This window comes from Neovison vison, chromosome 3 (genome assembly GCF_020171115.1).
Source record: "Neovison vison isolate M4711 chromosome 3, ASM_NN_V1, whole genome shotgun sequence".
Taxonomy (NCBI): Eukaryota; Metazoa; Chordata; class Mammalia; order Carnivora; family Mustelidae; genus Neogale; species Neogale vison.
This window is the reverse complement of record NC_058093.1, coordinates 222,167,448-222,185,063: the sequence shown is the minus strand read 5'-3', so window position 1 is coordinate 222,185,063 and position 17,616 is coordinate 222,167,448. Positions and strand designations below refer to the sequence as shown.

Genomic DNA, 17,616 nt, shown 5'->3' with positions numbered 1-17,616 from the left:
GCTGAGGCAATATGTTATAGGGTAATAAATATTAATATAGACTAGGGGTTTGTAGTCCAGCATTGGATGCTGTAACGCCTGAAAATTGTAATTCTGGATTTCTTATAACTTTTTCCTTGAAGTATATGTACACACACACACACACACACAGAGACATCTCTGTACATACAGCTATATAAAATATAAATGCTTATTAAGTATATATAGATAGAGATAGACAGGAAAATAGGCAGACCTTGTAAGCATACAGTTCGACACATAAAGCCTGGGTTGAACCTGGATGTGGTCTGTGCTCTATGCCAGTGATTCTCCTGGTTCCTCTCGGGTGCATTCTGCCCCTTCTCTGCTCTACTCTAAATTGTTAGAAACTAGGCTTTCTAGTTTTTTTGCCTTCTGGTAGGGTCAGCCAGTAATACGCAGTGATGGCCAATTGAAACACAAGGGAAAGAGAGAAGCCAGGGTATTGATCTGTCTTTATCACTGCCTTGGGGACCATCCCCAGCAGAAGCTGAGACTCTAGTTCCAGATCCCATTAGGAACGCCCCTCTTCCATGAAGCTGCCTTCCACTAGCAGCCTTCCATTGGACGACCCAATGCCCTAATTTTTCCTTCTGGCCCTAGGTTGGCAGTGGCTTCCTGCCATTGCTAATCTATCCTGGTGTCTCACCTTTCCATCATCTGAATAACCAATTCCCTGGATTAAATCCCTTTATTTAAATGATCTAGAGCAATTTCCACTTTCCTGACTGATACGGGCTCCTCCAAGGTACTATATTAAATCCTTCCAGCTTCAACAACAACAAAAAAAAATCAGGTTTACAAACTTCATTTTCTGAAAAAATGAGGCTGTTCTTGCTACATGGTACCTGCAGGCTTCATACTTTTTGAGTCTTTACTTAGAAAAAAGGACATGAGTTAGGTATCAAGTGAGTGCCCACATATTAGGTATACCAGATGTACACAGTTAGACATTATTTTGTTTGCCAGGAAATAATGCTGGCCTGTTATGGGATGAAGAACTGAACGTGAGGAAGGATTAAGAACTCTGCAAAATTCACATAGGTGTTTCACTTTCGTGTTCCTCCCATGTTGTTGGTAGCATTCCATATCCCCCCTCCCTGACCATCAGGATCTCTTCTGAAGTGTGGTGGGCTTCCACTATCCTCAGTTCCACACAGTGCTTACCAGTTTTCAAGGAAAAATAGCCCTCTCCCCTGCCAATCAACCAACTATTGTGTCCTTTTGAGGTGTTTCCAGGAGGGGTGAGTAAATTGTGGCAGTGTTGGGAGTTCTGTTGATGCTGGTAGGTGGACCATTGGAGAAAATGCTTAGCTTGGTAGCTCACAGAGCAGACTGTGGCCCTAGAGTGCCTGGGTCTATGCAGTGATTGATTGGGCATGTCTGTCTCAGGTGTAGAAATGGGCGAGAGGAGTTGTCAGATATTGGCTGACCCTCTTGAAATAGGCAGGCCTGAGCTTGCATCTGTATTCCTTTTCTAGCTGTGTGACTTTGAGGTCTTTGATGAGTCTCTCTGTGTCCCTTACAGCATGATAAACCTAGAATCAAACAATTAATTTGCAGGAGAATTATGAAGAAAAGGACCTTGGATAGTGATGACTACCTTCTCCCTAGTCCCTCTTTTTGCTAAAGGTTGGGCTCTTTTGCAATCTTAAGTAAGAGCATCTCATGCATAGTCTTGGGTTTTCTACTGGGTACCCCAAGTCTTTCCTTTCCCAGATTGAGACTGAACACTCGTGTTACTGTTCGCTCCATTGCCAAAACAGCCTTGAACTCTGGCCAGGACGTTCATAGGGCTTTTTATTCCCCCACAGCCTCATTTTTCCCAGGCAAATAACCCTGGGACAATTTGAATGAAACAGTGGCAGTTCCTCATCACCTCCTCATTTCTTTCTGGGAAGACTGCCCCCACCTCTGGAGGCACGAGCATCCCTGGATAAAGCAGTAGAGATTAGAGGCAAAGTAGAAAAGAGCTGTGCGCTGGGGTCAGGACACCTGAATCCTGCTGCAGATCACTGCGTCTTGACTGTACGACCCTGGGCAAGTGATTTAACCTTTCTGAGGCTCAGCCTGTTCATCTGTAAAATAAGGATAATGAGGCTGCCGTGGGAGACACTGAGCAGGCGGTCCAGGGGATTGTTCCTCGCAGCATAGACAGAAAAAAAATCCTGTATTTCTTAACTTTCTGATCAGAAAAGTCATTCATATCCTTTGCAGAAGGTCTGGAGAAGTATGAAAAGGGAAACAAAAATCACCTGATATTTCACCACTCAGAGAGAATAACACTGCTATTACTTTGTTGTAATGTTCTCATGTTACTTTTTATGTTTTTGTATTGCACTTGACTCTGAGGGTTTATAAAGATCATGTGAGATGACACCTCTCATACATTTAGCAGAGGACCTTCCCATGTGAGAAAATAAAAATAAATACATTCATGTGGTAATTTAATAAATATTAATTAAGCATATGTATGTGTCAGACTGGAAGTGTTCATGCATCTGTATCTGAATAGACACATTTGCACATATGTTCATGTGTATTTAAATGTATTTATAATAGCATATGTGTTTGTGTGTAAGGTTTCTTTAGGGCTGCGCTCTGTAATATGAAGTTTCTGTTTGTTTTTAGTGAATCAGAAGAAGATGACAAAGTGAGTTTTCATCATGTTTCAAGAGTGTTTCTGATCTATATCAGATCTGATAATATAAACTGAATATAAGAATATAGTCTGATCTATAATATAAACTACATGAAATTAATTTCCTTGGGGTACACCTTGGAAGGACAGAGAGCCAACATCTAGGGCTCAGAAACTGACCTGAGAGTCCTGTGCATTTGCATCCCAGAAAGATGCTCTAGGCAAAGAAAATGAGGAGCAGTTCTAAATATTAGCCTCTAATTGAACATCACAAAAGGAGATGATTTTAATTGCAGCCATAATTTTCATATGAAGGACCTCCCACATGGGCAGCTTTCAGTGGCACGCTCTAGGGGGAGTAGCTTGGGAGTTTAACAAGGGTTAATGATTCTCTTAAGCAATGCTGGGGAGGTCAGAAGTACACACACTACTTCCACTGCATTTATCTCTGTATGCATGGTGTGTATCATGTATGCATTCATGAGTATAATACCCAGGCCCCTCCTTCATTCACCGTTTATACTCATGCAGTGACACCATTCATTCAATCCCCACATCCAGATTGAGTGCCCGCTCAACCCCAGCAATACAGAGAGATTAGGTCCCTGCAAGAAAGTAAGCTCCAGGGAAGTTACAAGGACTGTACAAGTTACAAGGACTGTAACTGCATCACCTGTGCATTGGTCAGTACCGGCGCACAGTAGGTGCTCAGTAGATGTTTACTGAGTGAGTGAAGGACATGAATATTTGTCTACATGTAATGAATATATAATATATATGGTAAGACGTTGTGTGTCATTACAATGTGTATATCACTACTGTTGTAGTTATAGAGTAACTGGGCATATGATATATTTATTAGTGTGTTTCTGCTGTATACATCTTACTATCTGAATATTTTCATATCCTAATTTCTCCCCCAACTGCTTCATGCTTCAGGTCTCTAAAGAGAGAGAATAACAGAGGGGACCAGCTTCACATGTGGCCTCAAAATACAACCCTGTTTGCCTATGGCTGTCCCAATTCAAACCCGAGCATTGTTAGCCACATGTCTCGAGGGAGGAAGGTGGCCCCGGAATCCCAGACCAGAGAGTGGCAGGTGCCTCCCTTTTGCCCCCTTCTCCTTGTGGACCTCCTCTGTGTCTCCTGAGTGGTCTCTGGCCAGGGCCTTATTTGGTCTTCCCTAGGGACAGTCTGGGGTACCGCATTCCCTTAATGACTTGGTCTCTGCAATCAGCAGACTCTGTTTGCTTTTCAAGTTGAAGCAGAAAAGGTTAGCTGATTGCTGATTGCACAGACTCCAGATTTCCCCAATCCATCTCCTTGGGGTGTTCCCCCCAGATCTGATCTGAGTCCCCTGGATCCCATCCTTGGTCCATATACCCTCATCTATGGATGGTTTTCTTGTCACTGCTCTCCTTGCTCTGTCTAATTAACTCATCCCCTACACTGCCCTTGGTTGAATCCACGTCTTTCCTCTGTGGGGCACTGAAATACCTTCAGAGCCAGAGTCCTTTTCTACCTGTGACCTTGGCAAAAACCTCAGTGATGCACTGTTCCTCACCCTAGTTGTTCCTCGTTCTCCTCTGAAAAAAATGATATGGTAACAATGTTGGCTGAAGCCTTTCCTCTCTGGAGGTCAGAGAGGTTGAGTAACTTGCTATAGGTCACACAGCCAGTAAGGGGCAGAGCAGGGATTCGAGCCCAGGTACCCTGGCTCTAGAGGCTCCTTTGTCTTTCAAGATATTATGGATTTGACTCATTTCAGCTCCCCCTTTCCTCTGCTTCGTTCCAGCCCAGAGCCATCCATCCCTGAGACACAATGCCTGTCCCTGGTGGTCTTCTCCTCTGCCCACCAGGAGGCTCCACAGAGTTAAGACTTTAGGCACTTGTTGTTGCCCCTACATGACATTGCATGGGCAAAGCTCCTGCAGGCACAACTGGGAGGGGACACCAGTGCTCTTTTCTCATCCCTGGGCTGAGGAGGCATAAAGAGCTGTCACTCGGGAACCCAAGACCAGGCTGTGCATCCAAGCTCTCTGCTCTTCCTGCCATGTAACCTCACATGGGCCATTCTGCTGCTCTGCTCTCGCTTTCCTTAGCTCCAAAATAAACATTCACCCCATGCCCAAAACGGTCCGGACATGGACTTCGGCTAGCATCTCCGCGTCTTACAAAGACACAGGTGCCCTGTCTCCTGGGAGACCGTGGTCGATTCTGTTGCCCTAGGTGGGAGCTGAGCTCAGACAAGTGCTTCTCTAAGCTGCTGAGGACTTTGTGCCTGGTCATTTTTCTAGGTGTCTTTAGGAGCTGACACGCCAGCGTCCAGAGGCAAACGCCTCCCCAGCCATTCCCCCAGCGTGTGTTATTTCCTGTGACAGTCCACTGGCCTCCTGCCTGGGGGCCCCTGCCTTGGACTGGCTCTCACCTTGTCAGCACCAAGATGGGGATTTCACAGCTGGCAACTTCAATCAGCTACAGCGCACTGCCAGCCCCTTGTCACCAACCCCCCCACCTCTCTCCACGCTGCTGCTTCTCAGCTCCAGTCAGCCCTGAGCCATCTCAGTCTTTGCTCTCACTTTCTCTCTCTGTCTCATTAAAATTGGAAAACCTCAAAATCAGATGAAAGGCACAGGCCCACCATACCATGAATAGACCAGCCACTCTGCAAAGGGGAGCTGTGGGTATCCCCTTAATGGGGGAGCAGCCCTGGTCCTTCCTGAATTTCACATGTAACCCCAGAAAGATCACCTGCAAGACTGGTCTTCAAATTCGGGCTCTGCCCGTTACTGCCCGGAATGACTTCTGACTCTGCAGGCCTCCATTTCTTCATCTGCAACAGAAAGAAAACAATCATGGGCTCACAGAGGCACTGTAAACTGTTCCAGGTTGCACAACTAGTGAGTTAAATGGGCAGCTGGGAACAACACTTAGATCTGACCCTAAATCTTTCTGTTTTCACCCTTTCACGTTCTCAGCAGTTAGTATAAGTATGTTCCTTAAAGCAACAATCAACAGGGGTGCCTGGGGGGCTCAGTTCAGTTCAGAGTCCAACTTTCAATCTTAGCCCAGGTCTCAGTCTCAGGGTCCTGAATTCAAGCCCCATGCTGGGTTCCATGCTGAGCCTGGAGAGCACTTTAAAAAAAATAACAAAAATAAATAAAACAAGAGTCAGCAAGTAATCCTTCCATAATTAGAATGGCTTAAAAGAAAAATGTTGACTATAATCCCCCTCTTCTTCCTCATCTTTAAGTATCACCAGCTTCCAAAGTGTTTTTCCGATTGTATGTGTGTTTTTTGCAGATAGATGGGGGTATGATATTCCCTGTGCTATTCCGTTTGCTTAACATTATTCCGCAGAAGCGTTCTACGCTGCCACAATCCTTATTTCAAATGTTAATGTGCCTAATGGCATCAAAGAGACATGCTGTGATCCCCCATTCCCAGTTGTTAGATGATGAGGCTGCTTTCAGCTTCTCCCTGCATCCTCTGGGAGAGATCTTACTCTGCCTTTTGAGTGATCCCCTGTAGGTTTAAGCCAAGGTTTCTCAGACTGGGCGCAATGGACATTTGGATGAGGCCATTCCTGGTGGAGGGGGTTGTCTCGTGCCTTGTCAGGTGTCCGACAGCGTCCCTGTTTCTACCTGTTCATGCCAGTAGCACACTGCCCCCCAACCCCCGACAAACTGTGACAACAAAAATGTCTCTAGGCATTGCTCAGGGTTTCCTGGGCTGGGGAGTGAGGGGGCTGGCAGAATCATCCTTAGTTGATGATCATTGTGATAAACGGTAGTGGTGGATGACATAGGCTGCAAATGGAAATCAGAGGTTTTCCAGAGTCTGCACAGAATCCAATTAAGGCAGGATCAGAGAGAAGGATGAACCCTCAGAGGCACCAGTCAGGGGCACCAAGCTGGAGTGCCATGCTTCCCTGGTCCTCAGTTTCCCATCTGCAAAATGGGAACAAGACTAGTAACCCATCTGCCAGACTTTTGAGCAGTGAGGGAGGTAATCAGGGTAAGATGCTTGACACAGTGCCAGGCACAAAAAGATCTCAGTAAATGGCAGTGGTGTCTGCTTGCTCTGGGAGGAGCCCCTCTGGCTTGCCCATTTTTTTTTTTTTAAGATTTTATTTATTTATTTGAGAGAGAGAGACAGTGAGAGAGAGCATGAGCGAGGAGAAGGTCAGAGAGCGAAGCAGACTCCCCATGGAGCTGGGAGCCTGATGTGGGACTCGATCCCGGGACTCCAGGATCACGCCCTGAGCCGAAGGCAGTCGTCCAACCAACTGAGCCACCCAGGCGTCCCTGGCTTGCCCATTGTTGCCCTTGCTGCCTCTGTCTGTGGGTCATGCCCCCATGGCCCCCCAAAACATCCAGGTCCTCTATAAAATTCAAAGCATCTGTCTGAGGGTCCATAAGCCCATCTGTATAGAGAGGGGCTGTCTGTTACGTACTAGGTGCTCAGTGAACATGAAGTGCAGCTCAGGGTGTGTCTTCCTCCCCAGAAGCTCTGGCCATTGAATGGGTTCTTCTTGTCCAAGACCAACATGTGCTTGTGGTCTCTGTCTCCAGGAGAAGTATGTAGAGGAGCTTGCAGCAGTGAGACAAACCCTCCAGACAGACCTGGAGACGTCCATCCGGCGGATCGCTGACCTGCAGGCAGCCTTAGAGGAGGTGGCGTCCAGCGACAGTGACACGGAGAGGTAACCTCTGGGGGCCAAGTGCATTATTTCACATGCAAAATGGACATAATACTTTGGACCAACCACTCAAGTGGCTTTATTTTGACTACCTTAGATGCACAGATTGACCTTTCATGTGCTGAACCCACTGCCTTCTTCATAAGGTTGTCAGAGAGGGTCAAATGAGGTGCCAGATGGACACCACTTAGAACAGTGCCAGGAGTGCACATGGGCCGTCAGGGTGTAAGCGGTGTTTGTGCACGTAAGGGGCATCTCTTCACAGAGGCAACAGCTGATTCAGAGACGCAAAAATGAGACAGCTGGTAATGGGCCAGACCATTCAAATTCAGTGTCAGGGTTTCTCTCCTTTCCCAGAAGACAGGTTGCTTCCGACCATCTCAACTCAAATCTCGAGCTGCCACAGGCCATGGGTGGGCTGCTTACCTGGAGGGAGTTTGAGGTGTCCCAGGTGGGCACATGGGCCTGGGCTGTCCAGCCCCTGCAGGTGACCCGTAGCATCCTATTCCCCAGAGCTGCTTTTGTAATGTTGGCATGTTACTTCTCTGGAAACCACAGCTGTCTGGCTGGCTACAGCTTCTCTGCCCCATATCCCAGCCTTTGCCACGAAGTCTGGGCAGCAAGAAAAGACATTTTCTTTGCATTGCTTTGGTAAGAAATAAGGTATCTTAGCCTAACCTTCAGATGTGCCTCCCTCCCTACACACACTTGCATGGACTGCATTGGCCACTGCTCCCTCTTGGTCTTTGTCTCTGTGCGGGATGATTCCTGTTGTAGCCAGAACAATCCCAATATCAGACCATGAATGCAATTCTCTCCACTTCCTTGAGGACCCTGAGAGAGGTTCAAGGTCACGCAGCAAATTAGCATCGTGCACCAGGTGAGAACCCAGGACTGCTGAGTATCCTACCCTAGACCTTTGCCTGTTGCATCCCCTTAATAGGGTGAAGCAGGGGCAAGCTGCTGAGAGGTGTAGGCGGGAGATGGGCGGTGAGGAAAATAGTGGTGTAAGTCAGCTATGGGTTAGCCAGCAGGAAGAACGGATAGAGCTGACCATGCCTGGTCAAGGAAAAAAAGCCCCGGAAGGAAACACATCAACATTCTCATACTGATGGAAGGCATTGCTACTGAAGTTACAGACTTTATTTTATTATTTCTTTAAGGTGATTTATTTATTTTAGAGAGAGAGAGAGCAGGGTGAAGGGGCAGGGGAAGAAGGAAAGAGCGAGTCCTAAGCAGACTCTGTGCTAAGGGTTGAGCCCACTGGGGAGCTCGATCTCATGACCCCAAGATCACCACTTGAGCTGAAGCCAGAGTCAGTCGCTTAACGGACTGAGCCACCCAGGTGCCTCTAAGTTAGGGACTTTACACACCTGATTCTAGAAAGTGAACATGTCCTTTCCTTGATGCGGTTCCAGGCTGGTCATAAACGGCTCAGAGATGTGTAATCTTGGACTTTTCCGTAATGATGTTCATGCTCAGAATCAGTCCGATGGAGACCCAGGGGGCTCTCCACGTCCTTGCCTCTAAGTAAAGGGCTTCGTTTGAGAAATCTCAGTTTGTGCAAAAATAGCTTCCATGCACAAAGTATCACCACCATGCCCTGCTAATTTGCATGGCCACCAAATTTGGGTGAAACGGCCACTACTGGTGTTGCCCCTGCCTCCTGACTCAGGATTACATTGAGGATGTCCCGTTCACCACCTCCCTGTGGCCTTATTAGTGTCCTGGCAGAACTCGTGCCTATAATTACAAACCCTCGTCAATATTACCCTCTTGATGCTGGGGTTGACTTTTCCAATAAAGACATTAATACTATCACATTAATTATAGTGAGAATTAATGGTTGTATATACCAGTTTTTGTTTTTGTTTTTTTTAACCAATGAGCAAAACTTTGGAGCCATTTTTACTTGCAGCCAGAGACTATTTTTCTACCCCCCCCCCCACTTTTTTTTTTTTTTTTTTAAGAGAGCAAGCACAAGTTGGGGGTGGGAGAGAGATAAACAAGCAGGCTCCATGCTCAGCACAGAGCCTGATGTGGGGCTCGATCCCACAACCCTGAGATCATGACGTGAGCTGAAACCAAGAGTCAGACGCTTAGCTGACTGAGCCACCCAGGCTCCCAGCTTTTCTTTCTTTCTTTTTTTTTCAAGTTTTTATTTTAATTTCAGTATAGTTAACATACAGGGCTCTATTAATTTCCAGTGTACAATACAGTGATTGAATGATTCTATACATTATGCAGTGCTTGTCAGCATAAGTGTACTCTTAATCCCTATTCCACTTATCCCTCCACCCCTGCCCACCTCCCCTCTGGCAGCCGTCAGTTCGTTCTCTAGAGGTAAGGGTCAGTTTCCTGGCTTACCTTTCTCTTTTCTTTTTTCCCTTTGCACATTTGTGCGTCATTTTTTTTTTCTTCTCAATTTCACATAGGAGTGAGATCATACAGTGTTTGTCTTTCTCTGATTGGCTAATTCCACTTAGCATAATACTCTCTAGCTCCATCCATGTCATGGCAAATGGCAAGATTTCATCCTTTTCGATGGCTGAGTAATATTCCTGTGTGTGTGTGTGTGTGTGTGTGTGTGTGTGTGTGTGTACATGTGTATAACAGTTTCTTTATCCATTGTCTATTGATGGAAACTTGAGTTCCTTCCAAAATTTGACCATCATAGATAATGCTGCCATAAACAAAGGGTTGCATGTATGCCTTTGAATTAATGTTTTCATATTCTTTGGGTAAGTACTCAGTAGTGAGATTACTGGATTATAGGATATTTCTATTTTTAATTTTTTGAGGACCCTCCCTACCATTTTCCACAATGGCTATCCCAATAATGCACGAGGGTTCCCTTTTCTCCACATTGTTGCCAACACTTGTCGTTTCTTGTCCTTTTGGTTTTAGCCATTGTGACAGGTATGAGGTGAGAGCTCATTGAGGTCTTAATATGCATTTCCTGATGATGAGGGATGTTGAGCATCTTTTCATGTGTCTGTTGGCCTTTGGTATGTCTTCTTTGGAGAAATGTCTGTTTGTATCTTCTGCCCACCTTTTACTGGATTGTTTGATTTTGGGGTGTTCAGATTGTTTTTCTAATACGTGAACATTATTAATGAAATAAATGGAAGTTATCAAAATAACAAAATAGGAAAGAGGCAGAGGACCCATGCTTGGAGGTGTGGGTAGATGCTGAACAGAAGGTGTGGCAGAAGCAGGGATCATCTTCTTGCCTGGGGAGTGAAATCCCAGGGGTGAGGTCATGGAGGGTCACAGGCATCACTCTGGTCTCAGCTTATAAGGGCCCCTCTTGAGCCTTAAAGGGATCCTGCCCTCACCTTCACCTTGATAGGAAGTACCTTTACCTCTTTCCTCTTGTTCATACCCATCCAGCTTTTCTGAGCTCCAGACCCCGGGTCCCCGGGAATACCCTCTGAACACCTGAACCCCAGCTTCCTGTCTGCATTTTCACAATTTTCTGTCTCAGGAGGACTTTGTCCTGACTCTCTGCCCTCTAACTTGGATTTAAAAGAGATGCAGAGCTGAGATTTCCCCTGTAGCATGAGAATAGGGGGGTGACCTGGGGGAGAATTGCCCGCAAAGAAGTCTCAGTGCATTTAATTGCACTGCAATTAAACTGATTCTCAGCAATAAAAGGCAATCCATGCTTTGCTGGGCTGCAGGGAGGCACCGTCCAAAGCGGAGCCCCAACTCCTATCCCTGGTAGGAGCCTGTCCTCTTCCCCATCCCGCTCTGCCTGTACTTCTGCTTAATTGTCTCGTCATCTGGGGTATGTCTGTGGGTTGGATGGGAGCCCGAGGGATTCGGTGAGGTACCTCTCCAAACTGAGCTCTCAATTAGGACTCGCACCCACCCTGAGGAGAGAGCAAGAGAGAGTGTGTGTGTGGTGTTTCTGCTGGAGGTAAGGTTTTTTAAGAGACTTGTTCAAATTATTAAAAGTCACATTTCCCCATGTTGGGAATTAGATCCAAGCGTAACAGGCCTTCCAGGCTGGAAACACGGTTACGTGCTCAGAAAGCCAGGTGGCCCGTGTGGTGGAATTTAAACATGTGCCATCCTGCACTCGGGCTCTGTGTTATGCCTTAGATCATGGCATCAACCCTCGCAGATTAATGGGGAAATCCTTTAAGCTGGTCCCCTGGGGCCCGGAGCATGCTCATTACTCATGGAGGGAGGGATGCATCAGCTGAAAGCCTTGTCTCTTCCTGGCTCAGGGTCTGCACTGCTCTGCCCGTCATCTTTCTGGGGGTTTGGGGTGCAGGGGGGTGGCGTGTGAAGAAGTCAACGGACGACCTCTGACTCCTAGGTCAGCTGAGGGTACATCAATTCCAGCTGGCCCGGTCAGAATCGAATGCTCTAGAAAGTGTCTTTTGTTGCTGTGTTGCATATAAGCTGTATGTTTCTCAACATACATCCTTTTAGCTGGGATAAAATTAGGCTGCAGTAGGATAAGTAGGAAGATGTGGGTCTCACCACAGGTGGCCGCTGCCACTGAGGGCATCATTCTGAGTTGATTTATTTATCAGTGGGCCCAGACTCTGGCCGGACTCTAAAGCTTCCTGCTACCTAGGAGGGCAGGCTTTGGAACTGCTCATATTACTTTTCCTAAAACTCCCTTACCTTCTAATTTGCACCCTCTGAGCTCCCCTGTCTGAGTAATAAATATGCCCAAGGCCTGGGGGAACAGTTTAAAGCATCTTTCTGTCATTCTGAGAAGGTTGATACACCATTTGCAATGATAACACGGATAGCTCACGTTTAAATGACATCCCAGAAGCCATCTGGCTTTCCAAGTGTCCTTCTAGCTTAGGAGGCCTGGATACCCAGCTAATAGGGTTCATGGGGAGTCAGGGCTCCAACCTAGTTTATCTGCTCGTGCCTTATAGGAAATGATGGTTATTGGGATGAGAGATATTCTCTGCTGAGGACTGACTTGGTGCAAGGCTGTGCACCAGACATGGTTCTCACAACTTTTGAGGTTGGTACCTATTTTATGGACAAGGATGCTAGACTCAGAGAAGTTGAGGAGCTGGCTTGGGTTCACCCAGCAAGTGTTGGGGCCATGATGTCCTCTAGGCCAACTTCACCTCCCACACTTCCAATGCACAGGCTCTGCTGTCATGTCCCAGGTACTCCTTCTTCCCCCTTTCTCTTGTCAAGGTCTTTGTTCTTTGCCAAGTAACTGGCCTGTCACACAGGTGCATGTGTGTCTGTCACTGTGGCTGGGAGCCATTGCCTTTTTTTGTTACTTCCCAGGCAATGTGTACATTTAGACAGGAATTGTCTGATAAGGATTCATGCCAAAAGAATACGACAGAAGACATCTAATTAATTACCTTGCCTATCAGCAAGCCCCTGTCCACCAATGCCTGGCACAAGTTCTTTGAAAACCACATGGACCAAAGGTGAGAGAAAGAACCACCAATAGGTCAGGAGGAAGGATTCTGTCCTGACTCTACCACCGACAAGATCTGGACCAGATCATTTGCCCTTCCTGGGCCTCTGCCAGTCCAATCAACACATTAAAGTCTTTGTCATTGCCATCCGTATTCACCTTCCATGTTTTGTTTTTAAATATTTTATTTATTTATTTGAGAGAGAGAGAGAAAGAAAGCATAAGTGGGGTGAGGGAGAAGCAGGCTCCCCACCGAGCAGAGAGCCCAATGCAGGGCTCTATCCTGGGACTCCAAGATCATGACCTGAGCTGAAGGCAGATGCTTAACCAACTAAGCCACCCAGGCAGCCCTTTACCTTCCCTGTTAAGACAGGAGGTAGAAGTAAGAAATAGGCAAACATGGAGCTCACAGCCCAGAGACTTTTTCTTCATAGGGTAAAAGGGTCAGTGGATTTCAAATCCCCTCTTAAGTGGAACCCTCCTCCCCCCCCCTTTTTTTTTACATCAGCATAAACTCTTACAGAAAATTCTAGCTTAGCATGGAGTACAGAGATGAAGGTTCAAGCTCAAGCCTCCCTACTCAGGCTCTCTCCCTAACCCCTTGGAAGCCCCCTGTAAGGTCTCCCAGAACACAAGGCCTCTGTAGACCATGGTGCACAAACTCCAGTGTCTACCAGGACCAATAATAATCCATGACTTGTGAAGTCACTCTGATGGGGATTTCTACCCATCTGGTTCAGTGAGTCTTAGGATCACGCCAAACAAAACTCCTGTTTCTGCCTGAATGCCTTTCTCCTCCCCCTACCTCCAAGCTGTAGACCACCACAGGGAAAGCTGTTAAGTGCCTTCTGCATTTTATAAGGTGTGATGTGGTTTCCAGAAACCCTCCTCAACCCAGCATCTTTATTTTAAACATACTCTGTTTTGTTGAGACCTTCTAAGATGGCGGGTGTATGGGGTTTGGGCCAGATACAGCCCTCAGCCTGGATGGTAATAGATCAGAAGCTGACAAGCAGAACGCCCAGCAGACCTTGACTTTAACCTCAGCAGTTCTGTGAAAATTCAGTGACATGGGTTCACAGGCAAAAGCAACCGGTACACAGATTAAAATGTCTATAGAAATGTAGGATTATTTTCAAGAAGCATTTATACCGATATCTTTTTATTTCTCATGGCTGGTTCTCTTCCAGAGTCACGGGCTTGGAAGGCACTTATAAGGATTGCTGATAATCTTATGCTCTTACAAGATTGCTTCTTTAGATTCTTCACCATTTTTTTCCCCACATGGTGATAAAGGGTATAATCGTCGTTGATACAGCAGTGATGGGTCACACCTGCTGCCTGCTTGTTTCTCATTTAAAAAAAAATACATACATATATATATATATATATATATATATTTTTTTTTTTTTTTCAGAGAAAAATATATATATATAGGCTCAGAAAACCCAGTGCTTTCTGTGAAGGCAGAAACCAGCACTGAGATTAGCTATTGCAATAGTCAGAGTCTGGCAGGAACCCCAGACACGTCCCAAAGGAGGGGGTCTAATAAAGGGACTATTTGCAAAGATATGGGCCCTGTGTAGGGAGGCATCAAACATGGTACAGCACTCAGGGGCTCATAGCCATTCTGGGAACTTCCAGCAAGGGCTGTTGGGCAGGGGGAGCTCTGGCTTTTGGTTGAGGGCTAGAGCCAACGCCAGGAGAAGCAGTAGGTAGAATAAATACTCCAGGTTCCTCTCTTCCTTCCTCTCCTCCAGTGGCTATCCTAATTCCCTACTGGCCACACCCAAGGGGTGGCCCCATGGATGTGGCCCATAGAGATCAGCCTCTGGGACACATAGCAAAGTGGACAGCAGGAAGTGGGTGGAAAGGAGCAGAGAGAAGACATCTCGAAGTGAATGCCTCTTTATTCTGGGGTGAGGGGAGAGCCCTTTCAGAAGGGGATAAATTTAAATGCTGACTTCAGCCATGGGGCTCACACGTATGGAATCAGCCAGGGTGACTAGCGGGTCACAAATTAACACCAGCATGTGCTTTGATTAGTGATCTTCTCCCATAAAGACTTTTCTGGGCTGAATTGCATTAAAGATTGTTGTTCAGTCAAATGAAGTATGTCAGAAAGAGCTTCGCTACTGCAGAGCTCAAGGCAAGCTGCTTTAGTATTGTGGAGAGGTTAGGTTTCCTGGACACCTACTAGGGAGCTGTGAGCACAGCCTCTTTTAATCCAGAGTCCTGGAATCCTGGGGTGGGAAATGGGCTTGAAGAAACCCTCCTCCCCCCCCCCACACACAACATGCCCAAATCCCACCTCTACTGCCACCAGCCTTTGCTCATTCTCCCAGCCTATGGCTACAAGAAAACTTATTCTGGGTATAACTAAGCCTCTCTATCAAGACACCATTTACAATGCAATGGCTTGGGCCACAGGTGTCTTCATTTTTTTTTTTTTTTCAATCAACATTCTAGAAGATCGAACCCTATTCACTGAACCTCTCTGTTTCCCAAGGGTCTTGTCCTTAGCTTCCTTAGCTAAGGACATCCTTAGCTTTTCTGGTCAGCTGGAACCAGTGTCCTTAGCCTGGGGTCTGTGCCCAAGTAGTTCAAGGGAGGGGGATGTCCAGGCTTGAGGTCTAGATGATACCGTCAACTCTCAGGTATTGGGCTAAAATTTGAGTCAGTGTGCATTCAGAGAAGCAGAAGTGGAAGTTCCATAGTCCTATAAAATATCCTTAGAGGGGTGCTTGGGTGGCTCAGTGGGTTAAGCCTCTGCCTTCAGCTCAGGTCATGATCTCAGGGTCCTGGGATCGAGCCCCAAATCCAGCTCTCTGCTTGGCAGAAAGCCTGCTTCCCCCTTCCTCTCTCTGCGTACCTCTCTGCCTGTGATCTCTGTCTGTCAAATAAATAAATAAAATCTTAAAAAAATATATCCTTAGAAATAAGCCCCAGGACTCCTCCCTTAATGACAAGTGCTCTCTTTCCAAGCTGGACAAGGCCTTAGTTCATTGGCCCAAACTTTTAATTCACAGATGGGGAGACTGAGATCCCAGGCAGGGAAGGAGGGGAGGCTGGGCCACCCAAAGAGGCCTCTAGGATTTGATTGTCTTTTCTCTTCGTCTCTTATTCTGTCCACATCCCCCACCCAGCAGAGCCATAGAAAGACCCAGGTCTCCAGCAGGATCAGAGTTTGGTCCTACTCCCATGGATGGTTTCAGTTCATGAAGTGGTGTTTTTAAGTTGGTTAAACACCGCATCAACTCTTGGCACATAGGTCCCTGAGAAGATTCAAGGTCACTCATCAAAGACACATTTGTCCTATTGCCTTTTTGGAAGGGGGTGCCATAGCAAATTATCACAAACTTAGTGTCTTAAACCAACACAGATTTTATTACCTTATGGTTCTGTTGATTAGAAGCCTAAGGAGGATCTGATCTCCCTGGGCTAATCAAGGTTTCAGAAGGGCTGTCCTCCTTCTAAAGATTCTAGGGATGAACTTCCTTCCCTTTTCCAGTTGGTAGAGAATACTAACACACCTTGACTTGTAACCCTTCCATCAACAAAGTCAGCTACAGGAACCTAACAATCTTGGGATCGAGAATTAGGATGTTGACTTCTCTGGGGGTCGTTATTCTTCCTCTCCTAGGGTCATTCAGAAAAGCCACTTTTGTGACACTGGAGAAGACACAGCAAACTTTTCTTTAAAAGGCTAAGTGGGGGGCGCCTTGGTGGCTCAGTGGGTTTAAGCCTCTGCCTTCAGCTCAGGTCATGATCCCAGGGTCCTGGGATCAAGCCCCACATCAGGCTCTCTGCTCAGCAGGAAGCCTGCTTCCTCCTCTCTCTGTCTGCCTCTCCACCTACTTGTGATCTCTCTCTGTCAAATAAAAAAATAAAATCTTTTTAAAAAATTAAAAAAAAAGGCCAAGTGGTATGTTATTTTTCTGGGGCCCTGTGATCTTTCTTGCAACTACACTGCTACTGTAGAGCAAAAGCAGTCATGGGCAAAATGGAAATGAGTCACTATGGCTGTGTTTTAATAAAACTTTATTTATAAAGACATCTGTCAGTTGGATTTGGCCCATGGCTGAAGGTCATTGAATTCTCAAAGCATTATCTGAGAGAAAATCTGGTCTGGCCTGAGCCCTAGGTCCAAAGGGATGAATAAGACATGCTCTTGGTTCGTAAGGGCTTCTTGCAGTCCTGGTGGGGACAGACAGTTGTGAATAGAAGCCCTGAGACTGACCGGCTCTTGAGGGTAGGGACCAAGGAGACACAGGTACATCCCTCGGAAAAGCGATCACGTTTTCTAAGGAAGGAATCCTCCAGATTCCACATAAAGAATAAATCTGGGAGGCCCTGGCCTGTGAACCTAGGATTCAAATGAGGTCTGAGGCATCTGAGGCATCTGAGGTCATGGTTTGGCGCCTACACCTGCACACTGGGCATCCACCTTCTGGTTAAGAGCATGAAGTTAATAGCTCTTACAGACCTGGGATTCAATGCTGTGTGACCTTGAACAAGGGAGCCAGTTTCCTTGTTCCCTAAATGGACCTAGGCGGGATGGTTAGATGAGATCTTGTGCAAAGCGTATTTGTTGAATGAAGGGACATTCCCTCCTGAATAGCTACTCGTGTAATTAGTCTCAGAGTTTCCCAGAAAGCCCTGGAAAGCTGGACTCCTGCCCTCTTGTCTGATTCGCTAGCACTCATAAAGAACATAAGGCAAACACACTGCTGTTGACAGTAATGATGCTGTTAATAATAGCAGTACGGGTTGTCCTAAAGCAAGAGCAGAGATAATGGTTGTTGCCTTTTAAGCAACACTATTTATTTGTCAAGAACC

The 17,616-nt window shown here is 46.4% G+C and overlaps 1 protein-coding gene across 1 annotated transcript in view; it reads left to right on the top strand.

Annotated features, from left to right (window-relative positions):
• MYO18B (myosin XVIIIB) overlaps positions 1–17,616 on the top strand; it is a 237,265-nt gene that overhangs the window by 191,352 nt on the left and 28,297 nt on the right. The window contains exon 39 of the mRNA XM_044244039.1: positions 7,234–7,364. Coding sequence (XP_044099974.1) covers positions 7,234–7,364 — 131 coding nt within the window. The remainder of the gene's footprint in view (positions 1–7,233; positions 7,365–17,616) is intronic.